The 23,955-nt window shown below is 53.3% G+C and overlaps 2 protein-coding genes across 11 annotated transcripts in view; both read left to right on the top strand.

Annotated features, from left to right (window-relative positions):
- The window catches only part of Dock6 (dedicator of cytokinesis 6), a 62,434-nt gene extending 49,992 nt beyond the window's left edge, over positions 1–12,442 (top strand). For 5 of the 9 annotated variants that reach the window (XM_041657162.1, XM_041657163.1, XM_041657160.1 and 2 more), the window contains 9 exons: positions 7,661–7,792; positions 7,935–7,949; positions 9,600–9,725; positions 9,817–9,906; positions 10,123–10,359; positions 10,834–10,977; positions 11,061–11,170; positions 11,367–11,528; positions 12,196–12,442. In XM_041657162.1, the coding sequence (XP_041513096.1) occupies positions 7,661–7,792; positions 7,935–7,949; positions 9,600–9,725; positions 9,817–9,906; positions 10,123–10,359; positions 10,834–10,977; positions 11,061–11,170; positions 11,367–11,528; positions 12,196–12,238 (1,059 nt within the window). In that variant the 3' untranslated portion in view covers positions 12,239–12,442. The remainder of the gene's footprint in view (positions 1–7,660; positions 7,793–7,934; positions 7,950–9,599; positions 9,726–9,816; positions 9,907–10,122; positions 10,360–10,833; positions 10,978–11,060; positions 11,171–11,366; positions 11,529–12,195) is intronic. The other 4 variants (XM_041657164.1, XM_041657161.1, XM_041657158.1 and 1 more) reach the window with 1 other exon arrangement.
- Positions 12,443–14,189: 1,747 nt separating this feature from the next.
- The window catches only part of Kank2 (KN motif and ankyrin repeat domains 2), a 29,320-nt gene continuing 19,554 nt past the window's right edge, over positions 14,190–23,955 (top strand). The window contains exons 1-3 of one of the 2 annotated variants that reach the window (XM_041657430.1): positions 14,190–14,390; positions 17,104–17,212; positions 17,545–18,768. In XM_041657430.1, the coding sequence (XP_041513364.1) occupies positions 17,176–17,212; positions 17,545–18,768 (1,261 nt within the window). In that variant the 5' untranslated portion in view covers positions 14,190–14,390; positions 17,104–17,175. The remainder of the gene's footprint in view (positions 14,391–17,103; positions 17,213–17,544; positions 18,769–23,955) is intronic. The other variant, XM_041657429.1, reaches the window with a different exon arrangement.

Here is a 23,955-nt window from a genome sequence, read left to right as displayed (position 1 = left end):
GTGGTGGCGCACGCCTTTAATCCCAGCACTCGGGAGGCAGAGGCAGGCGAATCTCTGTGAGTTCAAGGCCAGCCTGGTCTATAAGAGCTAGTTCCAGGACAGGCTCCAAAACCACAGAGAAACCCTGTCTCGAAAAACCAAAAAAAAAAAAAAAAAAAAAAGACAGGAGCTAGGAGTCAGCCCAGTGGAGCCCCAGGTTAGCCCTGTGAGGCTCTGAGCTCCATCCCAGCACTGGTCAGTTGGGTGAGGTACTACACATCTGTCATCCCAGTGGCTTGGGAGGCAGAGGAAGGATGAGGGCTTCAGGTCATCGTGAGGCTGCGTAGTGAGTTTGAGGCTAGCCTGGACTACATGAGACCCTGTCTCAAACAAAAAGACAAAGAGGCTCGTATTGCAGTATAGTGACCGAGCACTTGCCTAGAGTGCACAAGATCCTGGGCCCCCATCTCTAGTACAAAAATAAATTAAAGTATCAAATCAAATATGGGACCCAGGCGATGGTGGCGCACACCTTTAATCCCAGCACTCAGGAGGCAGGGGCAGGCGGATCTCTGTGGGTTTGTGGCCAGTCTGGTCTACAAAGTGAGTTCCAGGACAGCCAGGGCAGTTACACAGAGAAACCCTGTCTCAAAAAACCAAAAAGAAAAAAATCAAATATGGGGCCTCACTCAAACCACACCAGCTTTGTATTTAAACAAGGTTTGGACGAACCCCTTTCTTAATGAAATCTGAGAAGCCCCAGCACCATGCAGGTCCCAGTTATTGCCCCTGAGCCCCAGTGATCCTCCCAGTACCCTCACCTGGGAGGCCTTCATGGACACTGGGCACACTGACCCTGTCCACAGGGCCGCACAGCAGCCCTGCAGTGCAGACTGCTCCCATAAAGCTCTCCTGGGCGGGGAATTGCTTAGTGCTGGGGCACGTACTAGTAGCGCGTGTGATGTTTGGTGATAGGACTATTCCCCCGGACAGATGCCCACGCTTATTTTCTTTTCCTTAAAAAAATATATTTATTTATGTGGGGGCGTGATACTTGATGTGCCCTGGCTCACTGCGAAGGTCAGGAGGCGACGTGCAGGAATTGGTCTCCCCTCTCACCATGTGAGTTTCAGAATCAAACCCAGGTCATCAAACTTGGAGGCAAACACCTTTACCCACTGAGCCATGTCACCGTGTGTATCCTGGAATGGTCTATGGAAGCCCTGATGGTGTTTCTCTGGGAGCATTACAGGTACCACCACCACACTCAGATGGCGAAGTTTATTCTTTTTTATTATTTTTTATTTTTAGATTTATTTATTATGTATACAACATCCCTTCCATGTATGCCAGCAGGCCAGAAGAGGGCATCAGATCTCATTATAGATGGCTGTGAGTCACCATGTGGTTGCTGGGAATTGAACTCAGGACCTCTGAAGGAGCAGTCAGTGTTCTTAACCTCTGAGCCATCTCTCCAGCCCCGTGAAGTTTTTTTTTTTTTTTTTTTTGGTTTTTCGAGACAGGGTTTCTCTGCGGTTTTGGAGCCTGTCCTGGAACTAGCTCTTGTAGACCAGGCTGGTCTCGAACTCACAGAGATCTGCCTGCCTCTGCCTCCCGAGTGCTGGGATTAAAGGCGTGCGCCACCACGGCCCGGCCAGCCCCGTGAAGTTTATTCTTGAGCAGTCTCCAGCTCACAGTCAGACCGCGTGGAAAGCCTGTGACGAGCCTTACTCGGGCGGGCGGCTTTCTAAGGCGTTTCCACTCCAGCCGTGGTGCACTTGGAGCAGATCCCCTTCTCTCACTTTCTTTCCCTTCTCATGTTTGAAAGAAAGGCTCACATAGCCCAAGCAATCCTCAAATGCCCTATTTGGTGGAGGATAGCCTTGAACTCTTGATCCTTAAGCCTTACCTCCAGACCACAGGGCTTGAGGGGTGGCCACCAGACCTCTTCCCCAATATACACAGCCTCCCCCAGTGTCAACACCCCATGCTGGGTTGTATGTTGTTCCCAATCGATGAAGCTCCATTGACAGACCCAACATTGTCCCCCACAGTCCAGAGTTCACATCCGGGATCAGCCTGGGTTATATACATACTCTTGCAGGCTTTAACACACTTGCAACAGCACCGACCCCACTGTGGAATTTCCAGAAAGGCTACTACTGAGTCTCTCAATCTTAAAAAGCCCAAATCAGGAAAATCAGTTACCACTTCTTCCTTCCCGGGCTCCTCCTCCTCCTCTCCAGTGTAGTGGTTGGGCTGAAGCCCTCTGCAAATGGAACTGCATCCTCCGTGCCTCCTCTTACCACATTTATTTATTACATCACACGCATGCTCGCATGCATGTGTGTGCGTGTGTTCAGAGGACGGCTTGCAGGAGTCAGTTCTCTCCTGCCACCATGTGAGTTCCAGGGATGTCCTAGTCTGCTTTCTGCTGCTGTTTCAAACTCCGTGACCAGAAGCAGCGTGGGGAGGACAGGGATTATTTCAGCTCTCATTTCCAGGTAACAGTCCGTTGCTAAGGGAAGTAAAGGACCTGGAGGCAAGAACGAAGCATAGACCCTGGAGCGCTGCTTACTGGCTTGTTCCTCCGTTTAGCGCCCAGGACCACCTGCCCACTGAGGCCCCACCTCCCACTTCAGTCATTAATCAAGAAATGTCCCCCCAGGCGGTGGTGGCGCACGCCTTTAATTCCAGCACTCGGGAGGCAGAGGCAGGCGGATCTCTGTGAGTTCGAGACCAGCCTGGTCTACAAGAGCTAGTTCCAGGACAGGCTTCAAAACCACAGAGAAACCCTGTCTCGAAAAACCAAAAAAAGAAAAGAAAAAGAAAAAGAAATGTCCCAAGGAGGCATTTTCTGAATTTTAGGTGCCTTTTTCTCAGGTTACCTTAACTCGTGTGTCAAGTTGACAAAAAACAACAAAAGTCCTAACCAACGCATCCACAGAGGCTTCTCAGCGGCCCCTGTCTTTTTGTGGTGGTGGTGATTGTTTGTTTGTGTTTTTTTTTTGTTTTGTTTTGTTTTTTTTTTTGGTTTTTCGAGACAGGGTTTCTTCTGTGGCTTTGGAGCCTGTCCTGGAACTCGCTCTGTAGACCAGGCTGGTCTCGAACTCCCAGAGATCCACCTGCCTCTGCCTCCCGAGTGCTGGGATTAAAGGCGTGCGCCACCATCGCCCGGCTGATTGTTTTGTGAAAATATCTCAGTATGGCCTGGAACGTCTATGTAGACCAGACTGTCCTCAAACCTGGGACTTCTGGCTCTGCCTCTAAATTACTAGAAGCCCAGGTGTGTACGCCATGCCTGGCATGGTTTTGTTTGTTTTGATCTCTGCATACACACACATGTATATGATGTGTATATGTGGTGTGTACTTATGTGTGTACACGCATGCGTGTGCCAGTGTACACCTGTGGAGCTCAGGAGATAGCATGTTGCGTTGGCTGTTACCTACCTGTGTGAGACAGGGTCTCGTGCTGTCTCACATGGCAGGCTCTCTGGCCCCAAAGGTGCCAGGGATTCTCCTGTCCCCTCTCATCTTGTTTAGGGATCATGGACTCTACAGCTTTGCATGGGTTCCAGGTGCCACACTCAGATCCTCACTGCTTGTGCAGCAAGGGCTGTGCCCACAGAGCCGTCTCCCTAGCCCTGGTTTGGGGGTTTTATTGTTGCTGGAATTTTTGTTTGTTTGTTTGTTTGTTTGTTTGTTTGAAGACAGCCTGGGCTGGCCTTGAATTCCTTAATCTCCACCTGTACTGACCCTCATAGCCACAGCCCTGCTGCCTAAGTACCTCTCGGCTCTGTCTGGCTGTGCTTCCACACAGGACTCGCTCTCCTGCCCTGGGGCAGGCTGTGCTGTGCCGTGTTATTTGACCTAGAGTTTTTGGGTTTGTTTTGTTTTGTTTCATTTCGTTTTGTTGGTTTTCTGTTTTATTTTGTTTTGTCCTCGTTGGAAAATGAAAGTTAAATCTGGTTTTCTTTTAGCTTTTTAAGATAGTGTTTTAAGGCCGGACAGTGGCACGCACGCCTTTAATTCCAGCACTTGGGAGGTAGAGGCAGCCAGATCTCTGAGTTTGAGTCCAGCCTGGTCTACAAGAGTTAGTTCCAGGATAGGCTCCAAACCCTGTCTAAAAAAAAAAAAGAGTGTTTTAGTTACTTTCTATTGCTGTGAAGAGACACCATGCCCAAGGCAGCTTATAAAAGAAAGCATTTAACTGGGAAATTGCTTCCATCAGAGAGTGAGTTCATGGCCTTCATGGTGGGACATGGCAGCAGCAGACATGGCAATGGGGCAGGAGCTGAGAACTTACATCTTATCCACAAGTTGAAAACAGAGAGGAAGAGAGACTGGGAGTGCTGTGGGCTTTTGAAATGTTAAAGCCCACCCCCAGTAACATGCCTCCTCCAACAAAGCCGTATCTCCTAATCCTTCCAAAATAGTTCCACCAACTAGTGACCAAACATTCAAATAGATGCATCTCTGGGGCCATTGTCATTCAGACCATCACATAGGTTCTCACTATGTAGTCTTGGCTGTTCTGGAATGTCTAATGATTCATCTGCCTCTGCCTCCCTAGTACTGGGATTTTAGGTGTGTGTCTCAGTGCCTAGCCTAAAGTGAGTTTTCTCTGGATATATGATTTGTTTGTATGTGATGCTGGAGATGAACCCAGTCTTGCAGATGCTAGGAGAGTGCTCTACCCCTGAGCCAGTGAAGTTCCTCGCTGGGGGATTCTAGGCAGGGGCTCTGCCACTGAGCTACAAACCCAGCCCCTCACTGGGGGACTCTAGGCAGGGGCTCTACCACTGAGCCACACCCCAGCCCCTCACTGGGGGATTCTTGGCAGGGGCTCTACCACTGAGCCACACCCCAGCCCCTCACTGGGGGACTCTAGGCAGGGGCTCTACCACTGAGTCACACCCCAGCCTTTCACTAGGAGATGCTAAGCAGGGGCTCTACCCCTGTCATGCTCCCAGGTCCTCACTAGTCAGGCCCTCTGGTCAGCTCTCTCTCGGGTGAGACATGGCCCAGCCTTGTTAAAGGAATATGTATTTAAAACAGGACCTCACTATATGGCCCTTGCTGGCCTGGAACTCACTATATAAACCTGGTTGGTCTCAAACTTAAAGAGATCCAGCTGCCTCTACCTCCAGAATGCTTGGGTCAGAGCGTGTGCCCCCAGACCTGCCCCTAAACGGGATTTTTTCTTCTGGATCATCACTTTGCTGATGTCTTCAGAGAGACTGCCAGAGGGAGGAAGCCCAGCACAGACAGACCCTGTCTGGAGGACTCCAGCTTGGGGGAGAGCAAGAGGTTCTTACCGCGCTAGGAGGCAGTTGGGCCTGGAGTCCTGGGCGTGGGGTCAGGTGGGCTGATGTTGACAGTCTGGCCTTGGGAGCCTTCCATCACCAGGTGTGGAAGGTGGGAGTAACAGTTTCTGAGGTATGGCTCAGTTGGTAAAGTGCTGAACACTCGCATAAGGACTTAAATTCACATCTCCCCAAACTATACCTTAACAAAAAGCCAGATGGGGGCTGGAGAGGTGACTCAGCCTGTGCTGCTGTTGCAGAGGACTGGAGTTCAGCTCCCAGCACCATGAGAGACAGCTCTTGACTGTCTGGAACAGAGGTCCATGGCCTCTGGCTTCTTTTAGCGCCTGTTCTTATGTGTGCATACCCACACATCATACACATACTGAAATAGACCAGCTGTGCCTGGTGGCATATGCCAGCACTCAGGACACTGAAGAAATTCAATTTCTGAGTACAGGCCAGCTGCCTGATCTATATAAGGAGCCCTGTGCCAGCCAGGGCTACACAGGGAGACCCCGCTGTGATGAAACACCATGACTGAAAAGCAAGTTGTGGAGGAAAGAGTTTATTTGGCTTACACTTCCAGATCATGGTCCATCGCTGGAGGAAGTCAGGACAGGAGCTCAAGCAGGCTGAAACTGGAGGAAGGAGCTGATGCAGAGGCCATGGAGAGTTGCTGCTTCCTGGCTTGCTCTCCATGGTTTTCTCAGTCTGCTTTCTTATAGAACCCAGGACTAGCCCAGGGATGGCACCACCCAAAGGGCTGGGCCCTCAGCCCCTCCCTCATTGATCACTAACTGAGAAAGTGTCTTACAGCTGGAGGCCTTTCCTCAGTGAGGCTCCCTCCTCTCTGATGACTCCAGCTTGCATCAACAAGTCAGTCAACCTTTGTGGGAAGAATAAAAGGGTAAAAGTCAAGCCTGGTGGTTGGTCCTATTACCCTATCTGAGGAGGCAAGATGGGAGACCCATGGGGCCCTCAGGTGTCAGAACTGGTGAGCTTCCCTTTCTCAAAACATAGAGGGGAGGGTGTGTGAGAAAGACATCATCCAGCGTCGATGCAGGCATGCGTGCACCAGGGGAAGGCTGGACACGGAGCACAGCACTTGGGAGGTGGAGGCTTAGGCTCAGGAATTCATGGTCATCCTTAGCTACAAAATCAGCCAGTACTGCCCAAGATCCCTCCTCAAAAACAAATAAACAAAAATCCAGCCAAGCCAAAAAGCAAACTGTGGTTTGTTCGAGGCTTTTTAATTTAAAAAAAAAAAAAAAGATTGCAGTTGGGGCAAAGCACAAGGCCTCAGTTGATCCTCACCTCCAGAGAGATTTATGTGCATGAGCGTTTGCCTGAATGTATGTGTGGGCACCATCTGTGTGCCTGGTGCCTACATAGCTCAGAAGAGGGTGTCAGACCCACTGGGACTAGAGTTACAGACAGTTATGAGCTGCAGTGTGGGCACTGGGAGCCAAACCCAGGGTCTCCGCAAGAGCAGCCAGTGCGCGCTCTTAGCCACTGAGCCATCGCTCTGGTCCTGACTTGTTTCTGTTTGGTTGTTTGGTTGGTTGGTTTGGGTTTTTGTTTTTGTTTTTTGACAGGATTTCTCTGTGTGTCCCTGACTGTCCTGGAAATTGTCTGTAGACCAGGCTGGCCTTGAACTTACAGAGATCTGCCTGCCTCTGCCTCCTGAGTGCTGGGACTAAAAGCATGTTTCACCACTCCCTGAATTATTTTTTATTTTTAAGATTTGCTTATTTATTTTATGTATATGAGTGTTCTACCAACTTTATGCCAGAAGAGGGCATCAGATCCCACTATAGATGGTTGTGAGCCACCATGTGATTGCTGGGAATTGAACTTAGAACCTCTGAAGGGTCAGCCAGTGCTCTTAACCACTAAGCCATCTCTCCACCCACCCACCCTTTTTTTTTTATTATTTGATTCTTTGAGGCACGGTTTTCTTAGGTAGCCTTTGCTGTCTTAGAACTTGCTCTGTAGATCAGGCTGGCTTTGAACTCACCCTGCCTCTGCCTCCTTTAGGCTTAAAGGCTTGTTCCACCTATTTTTAATTTTTATTTTTTAAAGCAGACTGTATTCAGGCTGGTGTTTTTCAGTGGCAGAGCAGGTGTTTGCCTAGCGTGTTCAGAAGCCCTGGGTTTCATCCACAGCACTACCACAGCCAGCAAAGACCCCTCTTCCCACAAGGAGGAGCCAGTACAAATCGCCACAGCTCTTGTGAGAGAGGTGGAGACCTCAGTGGGGGCCCAAGCAGGAAGGCCTGTCTTTCTGGGAGTAGGAGTTGTCAAGGTAGTGATGGGAAGGGGAAAGCCATACAGGATCTTAGGAAATCCTTACCTCACTTCTATTCTCCAGGGTGGGCTGTACGAAGCGGTAAACGAAGTCTACAAAAACCTCATCCCCATCCTTGAAGCCCACAGAGACTACAAGAAGCTGGCTGCTGTGCATGGGAAACTGCAGGACGCCTTCACCAAAATAATGCACCAGGTGGGTCCTGGGCGCCCTCCCAGGAGAGGCTTGATCCTCTTGTCAGGCCTGCCCTAGGCCGCCCTGTTTTCTTTACTCTGGGTCTCTGGGTCCCTCTCCTTAACCCCGGGCTCTGCTAATGTTGCCTTCTCTTTTCCCACAGAGCTCTGGCTGGGAGGTGAGTCTGTGTAGGGAACCATGATCCTTGGTGAACATTGGTCAATGAACACTAGGGGGAGACAGAACAGCACGACACCTCCTCCATGGAGCCTGGGTGCAGTGGGTGATGACGCACCCCCCCCCCCCCTACTTACTACCTCCTCCCCAAATGCCTCCCCCCAATCTCAAGGGCAGTCTGTGAGTCACCCAGCTGGGAACCCTCCAGAGACACCCCTCCCTCGGGTAGGGCCAGCTCAGTCACCACGGGGGGGTGGGGGGTGGAGAGGATGAGAAGAAGGGGGCTATCTCGTCTCCTCTAGCCCTCACCATCTCTTTCTTAGGGTTCCCTCACTCTCTCTCCCTTCCAGTCTCCCCAACTCCCAGCTTTGCCCAGGACCACTGCTCCCCATCTCTTGTTAAGGATTCGTGCTCCCCCAAACTCCTCCCCCCTCCCCGCTTTCTATTTTTAGGCATCTCTCAGTTGAGGGAGAATTTTCTGGCCAAAGATGGCAGGAACCCAGAGCCCTGGCAGGCTGGGTGGAGGCCAATGGGGTGGGTAGGTCCCCGCCTTCCCTGCATCCTTGGTCTCCTCCTCCCTCCATAGAATGAGTCTCATAAGGTATAACCAGGACCCTGGGAGGGGGTAATTCTGACCTCTGACCTCTGATCTCTCCACTGTGTCTCTATGTCCACCATCCCTGTTTCTGGCCTCACCATGTCTGCTCCACCTGCCTGGATCGGCCTTGGTGAGTGACCTACCTCCTCTTCCATGGGTTGGGGGAGGTTTCTTGGGGTGAAAGGTCTTCCTTCCACATTCAGGGATAGGGACACAGAGAAGAATGTCCTAGAACTAGAGCCTACCATCCCAGGACAGGTGGCAGCACAAAGTGTTCCTTGGTCACTCAGTCACTAGGGCATCTTCTGGGCCTGAGTCCCAAGGGAACTGAGGTGTAGTTGGGAGCAACACAGCCCCTAATTTGGTATTGGAATGTAGGTGATGGAGGCAACAGAAACCCAAGTTTATGTTAAACAAGGAAGTTGACAGAAGAGAGAAGACAGAAGAACAAAGACAAGGAAGCCTGCCTGGTGGTGCTCAGGCGGCTGAGACAGGAGGTTGGGAGTAACCTGGGCAACTTATTAAGACTGTATCAAAAGTAAAACTAAGCCAGGTGGTGGTGGTGGCGCACGCCTTTAATCATAGCACTGGGGAGGCAGAGGTAGGCACATTTCTGAATTTGAGGCTAGCCCAGTCTACAGGATGAGTTCCAGGTCAGCCGAGGTTATGTAGAGAGAGACATTGTCTCAAATAAATAAATTTAAGAAAGAAAATGACTGGGGGTTTAGCTCAACCATTCACAACCTAGAATCTTCCAGTGGGGAGCTGGGAGTGTGGTTTAGCCATGAAATGCTTACCTAGCATGTGGGTGGCTCTGGCCTCAGTCATCAACACACATACACGCAAAATGACGGTGACGGCATCTCGCTGTGATCTGGGTCCCCTGGCATGTTAGTCTGCCTCACTCTTTCTGAGGTCCTCAGACAGGCTCCCGAGTGTCTCAGGATTCACCATTCCCATCTCGTCCCCTAATTCCCACCCTGAGTGTGTCTGGGCTGGAGGACACCCGCAGAGATGCCTCCATGCCAACACCACTGGCTTCTCTCAGCCCAGCGTGTATTTGGAACATATTTCCGAGTGGGCTTCTATGGTGCACGATTTGGTGACCTGGATGAACAAGAGTTTGTGTACAAGGAACCGTCCATCACAAAGCTGGCAGAGATCTCACACCGACTGGAGGCACGTCCTGGCACTGGGAGGTGGGACAGGATATGTGGGTTATAGTGGGGGCTGCCCCAGTGAGGACCCAAGTCAACCCCCGTGTCTCTAGGAATTCTATACGGAGAGGTTCGGGGACGATGTGGTAGAGATCATCAAAGATTCTAACCCAGTGGACAAGTCCAAGCTGGACCCACAGAAGGTGCGTCCTCTGACCGTCTCCCCAAGACCCTATATTGAAGGAGCTTGCAAATATTGTTTGAGTGGGGCAAGTCTGGTTTCTTGGGGGTAGGGGGTTCATGTCCATCCAGAATTGGGGAGATCTGGGCTCTAGATTCAAAGACTTGAAGCCCAGAGGGACCAAGGCCTCTGGCTGGAGCTGTGGTGTCCCAGCCTTATGCACGACCCTGTGCCCCAGGCCTACATCCAGATAACCTACGTGGAGCCACACTTTGACACTTACGAGCTCAAGGACCGGGTGACCTACTTTGATCGCAACTACGGGCTGCGAGCCTTCCTCTTCTGCACACCGTTCACACCAGATGGGCGAGCACACGGGGAGCTGGCTGAACAGCACAAACGCAAGACCCTGCTGAGCACAGAGCACGCCTTTCCCTACATCAAGACACGCATCCGTGTGTGCCACCGTGAGGAGGTGGGACCCCAGGCCTGGGAAGGGGTAACAGGAGGCTTAAGACCCAGAAAGGGGAGATATAAGGACTCAAGGTCCAGGGAGGAAAAGGTAGAGGAACCCCTCTAACAATGCATTTCGGGACCCTGGATTCAGGAAAAGAGAGATAGGGTTTGGGAAATAGCAGAATTGGGTTTGGGAAATGTCAGGACCCCAGGCTGTAGACTCAGATGCAAACCTCTACCACCAGACCTGGAGAGATCTAGAAACCTCAAACTTAGAGTCCCCAGACTCAAAGGCTGACAGTGTGTGAACCAGACTGAAGCCCCAGCAGAGTCAAGATCCACCCAAGGAAGGACAAATCCCCAGCTCTGTTCATGGCCTAGGACCCTCCTATCCCAGTTCTAGCTGCCTTGGAATAGGACATGGCAGGCCTCAGCAGGTGCACCCCGACACGGGCACTCGATTCCATACATACACCTCCCGCTCACCCTACAGACGGTGCTGACACCAGTGGAGGTGGCCATTGAGGACATGCAGAAGAAGACACGGGAGCTGGCCTTTGCCACTGAGCAGGACCCTCCAGATGCCAAGATGCTACAGATGGTTCTGCAGGGCTCTGTGGGACCCACTGTGAACCAGGCATGGCTGGCATTCCTGGGGCGGGGGGCTGCTACCCTGGGCTTCCAGGTGCCATTCAGGTCCTTGTGATTCTTCTCACCCAGCAGGGTCCCTTGGAAGTGGCCCAGGTATTTTTGGCAGAGATCCCAGAAGATCCAAAACTCTTCCGTCATCACAACAAACTACGGCTCTGCTTCAAGGATTTCTGCAAAAAGTATGCTGGCTGTTGCAGCCCTGCCTTCCTGACTCCCTGCTGCGTAAACCTGGCTCCCTATTTAAATTCACAGACCCATTGCCACTGTGGGCCTCTCACACCGGTTCCCACACTCCACCTCCTTAAGGACTCCCTAGCCTCTGTTCCTGCTCTCTCTTGAGTGCCAGTCCCTAGCAGCCTCCTCCTGATCCCTCAGGTGTGAGGATGCACTGAGAAAGAACAAGGCCCTGATTGGACCAGATCAGAAGGAGTACCACCGGGAACTGGAACGCCATTACAGCCGCCTACGGGAGGCTCTACAGCCTCTGCTCACCCAGCGTCTGCCCCAGCTGCTGGCCCCAAGCTCCACCAGCCTCAGGTGCCCACTGTGGGGGCTGTCACACATATATGCACATACACAGCAAAGTTCACGTCCGGACTAGGTGGTGTGACTTCATCTACTCTGTTTTTCTAATATTACGTTTGATTTAGTTGATGGGGCATATATGTGTTTACAGTGCATTGTGAGGTCAATTGCAGCCATCAGTTCTCTTCCGCACTGGGTCCCACGGATTGAACTCAGGTCAGCAGGCTTGGCAGCAAGGGCTTTGACCCACTGCGCCGTTTCTTGTAGTCTCAGTCTCTTCTATCGTGGAGACTGAATCTTAGGACTTCACATGCTAGGTTAGTGCCCTCCCCTGTGGTAGACTGCCACACTTTGTGACTCTTGTGGTCCGGGAAAGCCAGGTGGTTAACTGGCTACAGGCTATTACAGCCATGCTTGAATGCCTGACTTTGATTCCCCAGAACCCACATGGTGGAAGGGAAGAACCAATTCTAGTAAGTTGTCTTCTGACTTCTGTGTCTGTGCACACAGCACAGAAATAAATGTAATTTGTTTTCAAAGAAAAAATCCCTTGATTGGATCAGGATAGACAGGAGAGAGTCCAGACAGATTCTTGGGAAGGTTACAGGATGACAGAAGAGGAGGGGTGGGAGGATCGTGGAGCTGGGGGTCCTGTGGCTAACCTGCCTTCTGCCCCCAGGAACTCTCTGAACAGATCAAGTTTCCGGAAGGCTGACCTCTGACCCCAAAGGACTGGAAGGCACACCAAGAAGACCAGCACCCACGCCTCAGCTGTCTGTGCTTTCTGGGGTTCCTCCTGCCCCTCATCCATGGGGTGACCACAACGTCCTTAGGGCTGGGCCCTCTAGCCCTGTCTGTCTGCACTGATGGATCCTAAGTTTTGTCTTGTTTGTTTGTTCTTAATTTAAAATGAGTTTTATATGCAACCTGTGTGGTGTGACAGTTCCTGGTGAGCTAACATTCAGTAGAAGAAGAGAACACACACAGTGTAACATGTCCATGGGAAAAAGTGCTGTATGTATGTGTGTGTGTTCATGTATGTGCACGTGGTAAGGGTTTGCACAAATGTGTGATACATGTGTATTCCTCAGTCTCTCTTCACTTTTCTTTTTGTATTTACTATGTAGCCTAGGCTGGCCTGGAGCTTATAGATCACACTGACCTTGAACTCACAAAGATCCACCTGTCTCAGCGTCCTGCTGGGATTAAAGGGATACGCAACTATGCAACTATGCTTAGCTTCTCTTCAAGTTATTTTTATTTTACTCTTTGTTTCATTTATTTATGTGTGTCTTTTTTTTTTTTTTTTTTTTTTTTTTTTGGTTTTTTCGAGACAGGGATTCTCTGTAGCTTTGGTGCCTGTCCCGGAACTAGCTCTTGTAGACCAGGCTGGCCTAGAACTCCCAGAGATCCGCCTGCCTCTGCCTCCCGAGTGCTGGGATTAAAGGCGTGTGCCACCACCGCCCGGCTTTTATGTTTGTCTCTATATGTTGTGGGCGCAGGTGTGCCATGGCACCCAAGTGGAGTCAGAGGGCCACTTGCAGGACTCAGTTTCCCCTTCTTATCATGGGGACCCCAGGCCCTCAGATTTAGCAATAGGTGCTTTTTCCCTCTAGTCTTTCGAGATAGGGTTTCTCTGTGTAACAGCCCTGGCTGTCCTGGAACTAGCTCTTGTAGACCATGCTAACCTCGAACTCACAGCGATCCGCCTGCCTCTGCCTTCCGAGTGCTGGGGTTAAAGGTATGCTCAGCAGCAGGCATCTTTACCTGATGACTCTCTCCTTGGCCCTCCACTTATTTTTAAGACAGGTGTTTCACTGAACCTGGAGTTCCCAGATCCAGCTAGGTTCACTGGCCGGTAAATCCCAGAGATCTGCCCAGCTTCCAGAATTGGGCTTACAGATAAATGTTTGGACCCAACTTTACATGGCTGCTGGAATCTGAACTCAGGTCCTGGTGCCTTCCCAGGCAAGCACTTTACCCCTGAGACAAAGACGGGAGCAATATTCCTGGGCTTCTGGGGTGGGAGTTCCTTTCTCTCCTCTCTCTCTCTCTCTCTCTCTCTCTCTCTCTCTTCTGAACTGGAGGAGCCCTGGTAGCCCTGGTTCCACCTCTTTGATATGCTGGGACTACAGGTGTGCACTGCCACAGCCAGACTGACTTCAGAAAGTTCTGTGCAAACAAAAGTAGTTCTCTCGGCTGGGGGTGCAGTTTAGTGGCAGGGTGATTACCTAGCATTCAGAGTCCTGGGATCCATCCAAACCCCACAACTCCATGACCCCCACGGACTGTGACTGTGAGTAGTTTAAAAGAAATTTTCTGAATACACCGATCACATAGGTCAATGATTAACCCTATTTTATTAATGGGGAAACTGAGGCCTAGTTCAGGAAAAGACAGGTGGGGGCGGGGGCTGGATTACTTGTCAGTACTATCTCTAAGCTAGGGCCGGCGGTCACGTCACGGTACACCCGGCCCGCAGCTGGACGGCTTCCAGCCGGCGGCGGCCAACGGGGGAGGGGTGACCTCCAGTCGCCGCCACCGCACCCGCCCTCGAGCTGGGCCGCAGCCAGCTCCGCCCCCCAGCTGCAAAGGGCGGGCACCAGCCTTGGAGAAGGAGAGGGACCCTATCCCGAGGGCTGGTGGCCAGGGGCCGACTGAGCCCCTAGGACGTGCACAGGCAGCAGCGAGAGACCGTGCACCCCCACGACACCCTTCAACTTCGCCCCCAGCCCCCGCTGCACAGGCGCCCAGGAGGCTGAAGGGGCGGGGTTTGCTGATTGGGGCGTGGCTACCGCGCTGGCCGGGCTGGGTTTCGGCGGCCGAGGCGGAGCGCGCAGGACGCCTGGGACGGCGAAAGCTGGAGCGCGCCAGGCGAGTGGGACCCAGGGCTGGTTGGGGTGGCTTGGGGTCCGGGCTGCTCTAGGGGGGCTATCAGGATTTCTAATTCACTTCCAACCCCAGGCTACAAACTCACTCCGCTCTCTGAGCTGGTCCTTCCCGAGTCTCACCATCTGCGCCCAAACTTTGCAAACCTAAGCGTCTGGATCCCCACGCTCCTGTCCCCTTCCCCAGCCCTGACCTCGGCCCTGCTTCTCTTTCCTTAACCCACCTCCATTACTTTATCGTTCCCTGCCTTTCTTCCTCTGCTTCACCCCTCTCATCTAACTTTGTCCCCTTCCCTGCCCGGGTTCCCGCTTTCGCAGCTCTCGGTGGCCGGGCCCAGACCCTCAGCGGCGGGAAGGCATCCGGGCGTCCGGCCGGGCAGGGCCTGGCTGCTGGGCGAGTGTGTGTGTGTGGGGGGGGATCAGCAGATGTTTGCCATTAGACGGGGACCCCGCAGGCCCCGCCCCTTCCCGCCCGGGGCGGGGTCCTGCTCACCCTCAACTTTGGGGGCGGAGAGAGCTAGGCAGGAAAGCCCCCAGATCCGCCCAGGCTGATGGGGAGGTGCACTCTGGGGAGACCCAGTGGCCCTTCTCTGAAAACTCGCACCTGTGGATTCTTCCAGCCTCCTTTCGCCACCCCCATCCAGGGATCTTGTCGGGAGAGAGGGGCCTCCTGCCACCCTTGCCACCGACTTACTGCCTGCGGTCATATGACTGGGGACCCTTAAACCTCAATCCTTCATTCGCTACGTCTGGGAAGAGATGTGTGGGGTCTAGAAGTGTCTTGGGCGAATCTGCCACACTTAGGTTAAGTCCAGGCCCACCACCACAGCTTGCCCAAGTGACCTTGGGCAAGATTCACACGCAGTGATAAAATTGGGTGAGGGCTTACCTCCTGGGGTTGTCTTAGCAGCTGAGAGTTGGTGTTATAACCTGTAGTCACGGAGGACGCCTGCTGAGGCCAGAGAGTATAGAGATGTCTAGGCAGTGTAGTAAACTCTTCCCTCCCTCCCTCCCTACAGCTCTCTCTGTAGGTTTTTTAAAATTTGTTTTTTGTTTTGTTTTTCGAGACAGAGTTTCTTTCTGTAACAGTCCTGGCTGTCCTGGAACTCTCTTTGTAGACTAGGCCGGTCTCGAACTCAGAAAGCTCCACCTGTCTCTGCCTCCTGAGCTCTGGGATTAAAGGCATGAGCTCCCACGGCACAAGTTCTTCTCTTAAAAACATAAACGGGCCAGGTGGTGGTGGCACACACCCTTAATCACAGCACTTGGGAAGCAGAGGCAGGCAGATCTCTGTGGGTTCAAGGCCAGCCTCCAAAGCTACACAGAGAAACCCTGTCTTGAAAAAAAAAAAAGAAAGAATAATAAAAGAAAAAGCGGGACTGGGGATGTACAACGCATGCCCAGCATGTATGAAACCTGGTGTTGTATTCCCAGAATGGCGTAACTGGGTGTGGTGGTACAACCAGCCGTCCCCAGCACTTGGGAGGTAGAGGCAGGAGGAGCAGAGTTCCAAGGTCATCCTCAGCCTCTTAGTGGGTTTGAGGCCAGCCTGTCTTGAGATTCTGTCTCAAAACAAAACACAAAGCAAGTTGATGTTATAATTATTCATTTTATTCATTCCATCTCGACACCCCTACCTCAGGTTACCCCAGCACTGCTCCCTACCTCTGTGTCTCTCTTAGGTCTCCAGAAATATTTTGAACCAGCTTCCTGGTATTGGAGACTCCAGGCCGATGCAGGGCCAGTTTTCCCTCTGGTTGGTCACTGTGTATTCCAGGTGTTCAAGGCAGCAAAGCCAGGGCAGAAATGTGGAGAGACACAGACTTGGTGGGGAGGGGGCAGAGGTGTGGAGGGAGACTAAACAAGAGGGAGAGAGCTTCCCAGGCCTGCCTCCATGCTTAGCAGGTGCCCTCAGCCGAGAGTGGTCCACCTTGGAGGATGAGATGGGCAGAGGTGTCTGCAACGAGGTGGCTGGAGGGCAGACAGCTGTAAAGACTGACCCTGGCTGACCTCTAGGGCTGAAGTGGGCTTAGTAAGAGCTCTTTGCAGGCCATGGGCACCCCGCTTTACTTCCTCCTCCCCACCTCTATCCCTACTGCACCCCCTACCCTCCCAGGCCGGACACATCCTGAGGGGGCAGGAAGTTCTCTCTAGCTGGGCAGAGAAACTGTTTATTTTTAGAGAAAATTGTTTCCATAAAGAGGAAGGCTTCTCGCAGCTTGTATCCTCAGCACTTTCCCCGCTCCAGGGGCCTGACCTCGCTCTCGGCTTTTGGGGTCGCTGAGGGGTCCCACCCTCCATGTTGTGTCTCTTGCCGGGCTCTGGGATCCCCACTGTGTCTCTGTTAGATCCCAGCCCCCTCTACCTACTCTTAGCCAGCTCTCCCTGTGCACAATCCAAAATGAGCCAAGAGGAGGGGGCACAGGAAGGGTGGGGCCCCCTGCCCTGGGGGCCATGTGGAGGCTGTGGGAACAGCTGGAGCCTGTCCAGGGCTGGACAGATGTGCACACAGGCAGGGCGGTTTGGTTTCTTTGTTCTAGGACTTTCTGCAGCCAGGCAAGGGTAGGGAGGGGAGCTTGAGTGTTTAAGAATTTGAGAGGTGCCTGACCTGTGTGCGAGGCCATCTGTGGAGGGAGGGTGCCACATCCCTCCCCTCCCCTTGACAACCGCTGCTGAGACTACTCTGTCAACCTCTGCAGGTCGGCCTCAGTGCTGCAGGCAGTGTGACTCAGTTCGCTGGGTGACACCTGAGGAGCCACAGCAGAGAGAGGATGGCCCAGGTCCTGCATGTGCCTGCCCCGTTCCCAGGTCAGGGGCAGGGGGGAAGCGGGGAGGGCTCTGCCCTGGAGGTCTTGAATGGGAAGGACACTGTCAGTGTGGGGGAAGGTCAGCCCTAATGTGAGGGCCTGGGGTGGGGGACGGAGGGGATGAGACAGCCATGTAAGGCTGTGAGGCAGGAAGGCCCTAATGTGAGTGAAGAAGGACATCCCTGTCCTTCTGGCTGTCCATCCTGGCATCTGTGGGTGACAGGGCCAATGGGTGACTCCCAGCTCTGGCAGAAGCTACCTGTGTCCCCGGGCTGTCGCCTGGGCACAGGGGGCCCAGCAGTACTTTAAGGTCTTGGCTTTCCCTGCCTCCAGGGACTCCTGGCCAGGCCACCCCTGCAACCTTCCCCGGCAAAGAGCCAGATCCACCTTACTCTGTGGAGACGCCATATGGCTACCGCCTGGACCTGGACTTTCTAAAGTACGTGGATGACATTGAGAAGGGCCACACACTGCGCAGGGTGGCAGTGCAACGCCGCCCGCGCCTGGGCTCCCTGCCGCGGGGCCCGGGTTCCTGGTGGACGTCCACGGAGTCGCTGTGCTCCGATGCCAGCGGGGACAGCCGGCACTCGGCCTACTCCTACTGTGGCCGTGGCTTCTACCCACAGTATGGGGCGCTGGAGACCCGCGGTGGCTCCAACCCACGTGTGGAGCGTACGCTGCTGGATGCACGGCGCCGGCTGGAGGACCAGGCGGCCGCCCCATCAGGTGGCCTGGGTTCCCTGACACCCAGCGCCGCGGGCTCCACCAGCTCCCTGGCAGGTGTAGGCCTGCTGCCGCCCACACCTCGCAGCTCGGGTCTGTCCACGCCGGTACCACCCAGCGCAGGTCACCTGGCCCATGTGCGAGAGCAGATGGCTGGGGCCCTGCGCAAGTTGCGCCAGCTGGAGGAGCAGGTGAAGCTGATCCCCGTGCTCCAGGTCAAGCTGTCAGTGCTCCAAGAGGAGAAGAGACAACTCACCGTACAACTCAAGAGCCAGAAGTTTCTAGGCCACCCCACAGGAACACGGGGCCGGGGTGAGCTCTGTCTGGACCTTCCGGAGCCTCCCGATGACCCTGCTGTGCTAGAGACCCGCTCTGTAGGCACCTGGGTCCGGGAACGGGACTTGGGCATACCGGATGGTGAAGCTGCCCTGGTGGCTAAAGTGGCCGTGTTGGAGACCCAGCTCAAAAAAGCGCTGCAGGAGCTGCGGGCGGCTCAGACCCAGCAGGCCGACCTCCAGCCCCAGGCCTGGCCACCGCCAGACACCCAGGTCCGTGTGGACACCGTACGAGTGGTTGAGGGTCCCCGGGAAGTGGAGGTGGCAGCCAGCACGGCAGCGGGAGCCCCTGCACAGCGAGCCCAGAGTCTGGAACCCTACGGAGCAGGGCTGAAGGCCCTGGCCACATCTGGGGGCACAGAGAATGCCCTCGTGTTCCGCAGCCATGAGGTGGTGGAGACTATGTGCCCGGTGCCCACAGCCAGCACCAGCAACGTGCACACGGCCAAGAAGATCAGTATTACAGAACGAAGTTGCTTTGGCGTGACCAGGACTGCAGGTGAGTGACTGTTCAGGGGAGACCCAATAGGGCCTTTCCTTCATCTAACCTTCAGAGAACAAGGAGCCCCAGCTTCTTAACGTGGAGACAATTCCACAGTGGGCCACAGAGCTGGAGGGGCCTGGAGAGAGGGCACCATTGGTAAAGTGCTTGCTGTACAAGCGTGAGGACCTGAGTTCTAATCCCCAGCCCCCATGTAAGAGGCTGACGGTGGCCATGTTCATCCCAATGCTGGGGAGACAGGAGGATGATGGGGCCTGCTGGGCTAGGTTATTTGGTGAGTTCAGCCTGTGATAGACCTTGTCTGAGACAGTGGGCCACAGAGCTGGAGGGGCCTGGAGAGAGGGCACCATTGGTAAAGTGCTTGCTGTACAAGCGTGAGGACCTGAGTTCTAATCCCCAGCCCCCATGTAAGAGGCTGACGGTGGCCATGTTCATCCCAATGCTGGGGAGACAGGAGGATGATGGGGCCTGCTGGGCTAGGTTATTTGGTGAGTTCAGCCTGTGATAGACCTTGTCTGAGACAGGATGGGCCTAGCAAGATGGCTCGGTGGCTAAGGCGCCTTGCAGCCAAGCCAGATGACCCGAGTTGTAGCCCTGGAGTTCACATGGCGGAAAGGCAGAACTGACACCTACGAGTGTCCCCTCTGCCCTCCACAGGTGTGCTGTGGCCACGTAAAAGCTCAGACACCTTTATTGGTTTTTGTTTGTTTTTCGAGACAGGGTTTCTTTTTTTTTTTTTTTTTTTTTTTTTTTTTGGTTTTTCGAGACAGGGTTTCTCTGTGGTTTTGGAGCCTGTCCTGGCACTAGCTCTGTAGACCAGGCTGGTCTCGAACTCACAGAGATCCGCCTGCCTCTGCCTCCCAAGTGCTGGGATTAAAGGCGTGTGCCACCACCGCCCGGCTTCGAGACAGGGTTTCTGTGTTTAACAGCCTTGGCTGTTCTGGAACTCACTTTGTAGACTGGGCTGGCCTCGAACTCACAGAGACCTACCTGCTTCAGGCTCCCGAGTTCTGGGTTAAAGGCGTGTGCCATCACCACCTGGCAACTGTGCATTTTTAAAAAGGTAGACAGTACCTGAGGAACACCACCTGTCTACCTAAACACGCATGCAGATATACACACATGCATGCCCGCACACATGCCCTCATACATACATGCACAGAGAAATTGAACTTGAAGCACATTGCCTTGTTGTGTTGAGGTGTTTCGAGGACATTCCCCACGATGGTTAGTTTCATAGCAGAGTCTCTCCTTTGAATTAAAAAATGGCAGGAACGTGTTGGGCACATGTAATTCTAGATAGAGTGTGTTGTCCATGGTTCAGGCGTGGCTTGATCCCGGTGCTCAGAAGCCGTGTGGATTCCCTACCTCGTGTCTGTTCTGTGGCACCTTCAAGAGGATGAGGAGTCCAGAACTCCTCCTCCTCCACCGATCCCGTGCGTTCACATAACACCAGATTAAAACCCCACGAGTGGCCTTCAGTGGCAGAGCCAACCAGTGTACATCTCCCTGCCCAGCCCTGAGCCCTGAGGGTGGAGGAGACCCTTCCTGAGTCCAGGGGCCTTCAGAAGAGGAAGGGGTGCACCCGGAGGAAGCGCTGAGTCCTCGTGCCCGGAAGGGCTGTATACAGATTGTCAGCTGCCCAGGAGAAACTGCCAGGGTGATTCATAGGAATAGTCACAGCTGTTCTCTCTTGGCACGGGCCAAGGGGTGCCAGCTGCTCTGCTAAGTGATGGGCCAACAGCCGAGGTACCCCGGGTTCCATCACTGTGTAACCCCAGCAGTGACTCCACCTCTTGGGCCTCCACTTTCCTCTCTGTGACATGCTCTAATATGGATCCACCGAGTGCACACAGTCAAGCTGTGCTTATTGCTGCTTCTGCTGATAGCGATCAGGTTGACCTTTGTGGGCTGTTCGGTTTGGGGTTTTCTTCTCTTTCCCCTTTGGGCTATGTGGAGTTGGAGACAGTTTTGCTATGCACTGCACTCCAGCCTTGAGCCTTCCCTTCCTCTTCCCATTCCCGCCCTTCCTTGCCTTTTTACCTCCATCTCCCCTCCCGAGACCTCACCTGGCTCAGCCTTGAACTCTCTCATTCCTCCTGCCTCAGCTCCCTGACTAGTTGGGATTACAGAGCATTTAATCTACTCCCGACTTCACTCTACTTATGGCTGGGGAGACTGAGGCTTAGGGCAGGGATTCACTGTGCCAGGGTCTGCATCAAGAGCCTATGGAGGCCGACTTCTCACCCCCATAACCAAGGTCAAGTTGACTGGAGCCCTTGCTTCCCTGTTGTTCCTGGCCGGCTACGGAAACCACCCCTCTGTTCCGTGTCCATCTAAACACCCAGCCCTGAGGTTCTGGCCCCCAGCCAGGGTCCCGCCCAGCCCAGCCTTGGAATCTTTGAGAGGCACCCTCCATTCCAGACGTGCCTCCCAGGGCAGTCATGGGACCTCCTGCTTGCCGGACATACAGACAAAGCTATGTTCACTGCCTGTGGAAACTGCCACCCCAGAAGTCCTCCCTCATGTCTCACTGCACTCCCTCTTGCTGCAGCTTGCTTACATCAGGCCTCACTTAGATGGATCAGGAGTGGGTCTGTTCCAGGATTTCTCCAAGATGCTTAGTACTTAGTCTCAAAGGCCCTGAGAACACTTGCAAAGCTCCCTGCTCGGGCAGGGGGACACAGTTCAGCAGGTAAAGTTGCTTGCCACCAAGTCTTAAGTTTGACCTCCAACCCACATTTTGTTTGTTTTGGAGACAGGGTCTCACTGTATTACACTGTTTGGCCTGGAGCTTGCCATGGGGACCAGGCTAACCTCCAAATGCTGGGATTGCAGGTGCTCACCACCATGCCTGACCCATGTAATGTAAAGACCTGCCCCTGCCCCCCAACAGGTTGTCCTGTGACCTCCATATGTGCAAGCCATGGCATCCCACCCCCCCAAGTAAATAAGAGCCTAAGTCAGTGTCACCGTTTAGAGACGGCCTCCTCAGGTAGCCAGGCTACCCTCGAACTCCCAGAGGTCACCCCCTGCCCTTGACCCTGGAGTATTGGGATTAAAGATGTACACTATCGTGCCCAGAAATAAACGTCATTTTAAAAATACCGCTGCGGAAAATTGTGAGAGACCCCAATAGGAAAGTGAAAAGTGTTCACATGGGAAATACGTGCTCAGGTCAAAACGGAGAGAAACAACTGAATCGTGGTAGTTCCCTGGGTGCTGGCCTCCCTGTGCCCCGTGGCTGTAATCTTGAGCCTGGCTCTGTGTGTATTGTTTATGTTCTCGGTCGGATCTAGGCTCCGTGGTGTCTTTTTGACTCAGTCTGTTCGGGTGCAGTAGTGTATAAGCCTACCACTCGGTAAGCTGAAACTGTGTAGGTGGGTGGGAATCACCTCAGCTTCAAGGCCAGCCTGGGCTACAGAGTGAGTCTCTAAACATCAACAAGTAACGGGCGGTGGAAAAGATACAGCACCAGGCCAGGGCGCAGTGGATCCAAGGCCCTGGGATAAAGACGGACTTGGGCTGATGAAATGAGGCAGAAGTAGACAAAGAGTTAAGGTGTGGGGGAATCCCAGCACCCAAGAGTGAGTTCCAGAGGCTCCTGTGCGCCGACAGTGCAGTGTCAGAGCTGGAAGATGGGGTGAGGCCAGTCACCACGTATGTCTGCTGAGCTTGGTAAGCCTGATGAGAAATCATGGTGCACTCCTTGGAGGAAGAGGCAGAGCTGTCTGACTTCTTTAGCATCAGGCAAGGCCTGTGTTTCTCAACAGAGCAGGATTTTCTTTCTCCAGCCGAAGGTGGGGGGAACCCCTCTCCACAGATACACACCCAGGCTTGAGAGAGATGGGCAGACTGGATCCAAAGCCCTGTCCACTCCAACACCCCAAGCCAGTCAAGTCAGGGCAGAGTCAGCGAGCCCAGGCAAGCCAGGACCGGTACAAGCAGCCCTGTTCTGGTTCGACATGAGTCCCTGTGCCACAGAGATGGCCCGGCTTGTACAAGCACAGTGACCTGAATTGGACCCTCAAAACTCATGTTAAAAACCCACTATGTGATGGGACACACAATCTTAATGCTGGAGAGGCCAAGACGGGTGGATCCTTGGGGCTTGCCTGCCAGCCTAGCCTATTCTACAAACCCAGGACAGAGAGACACTGTCCCAGACAGCAGATTCCACAGAGCAACAAAAACTGCATACACAGTGGTTAAAAGCGCTTGCCACTCTTGCAGAGAAACTAAGTTTGCTTCTCAGCACCCAACTACCTAAAATCCCAGCTCCAAGGATCTGACGCCCTTTTATGACCTTCTCAGTCCTCTCTTACACACACACACTCACTCACACGCAAGTACATAGACACGTGTAAACGATAAAACAAAGCTTATAGTGATGGTGCGTGCCTTTAATTCCGGCACTTGGAAGGCAGAAGCAGATAGGTGTCTGTGAAGGTGAGGCCAGTCTGGCCTACATGTTGAGCTCCAGGTCAGCCAGGGCTAGAGAGTGAGACCCTGGCTCAAGCAACTGAAAAGTGATTTCTGATGTTTATAGAAGCATTGGAAAGTGCAGAAAAATTTAGACCGCCAGACTCTGCCTCCCCCACCCAGGTGTGGCTGCTCCCTAGGTTTTTGTCCGTTCTGTTTCGTTGAGATGGGGTCCCATTCTGTAGGCCAGGAACTGGCCTAGGACTCATGGCCATGCTCCAGCCTCAGCTTCTCTGTAACAGGCACAGCTTCTGTGAGCATTTCTGTTCTTTGGCTTCTGTGTGTTTGGGCTTTTTGTTTTGTTTTGTTTTGGGTAGTTTTGTTGTTGTTTGTTGGTTTTGGTGTTTGGAGATGGGTTTCTCTGTGTGGCCCTGGCTGTCCTGGCACTTGCTTTGTAGACCAGGCTGGCCTCGAACTCACAGAGATCCTCCTGCCTCTGCCTCCTGAGTGCTGGGACTAAAGCTGTGCGCCGCCTCTGCCTGCCTACTGTGCTTTGGTTTTATTATGTGGTGCTAGGAATGAATCCAGGCCCCACACATGCTGTGCCAACGCTCTACCTTGGGTCACACTTCAGACCTGCTTCTGAATTTTTATTTTTTCATTTCATTAATATATTTGTTTATTTATTTGGAGACAGGGTCTCAGGTAGCCCAGGTTAGTATTGAACTCAATGAAACCCAGGATGACCTTGAATTTCTGACA

Source organism: Microtus oregoni, unplaced genomic scaffold (assembly GCF_018167655.1).
Source record: "Microtus oregoni isolate MIOR12 unplaced genomic scaffold, Mior012 000008F_ref0000371, whole genome shotgun sequence".
Classification (NCBI taxonomy): domain Eukaryota; kingdom Metazoa; phylum Chordata; class Mammalia; order Rodentia; family Cricetidae; genus Microtus; species Microtus oregoni.
This window is presented reverse-complemented; position numbering and strand designations above follow the sequence as displayed.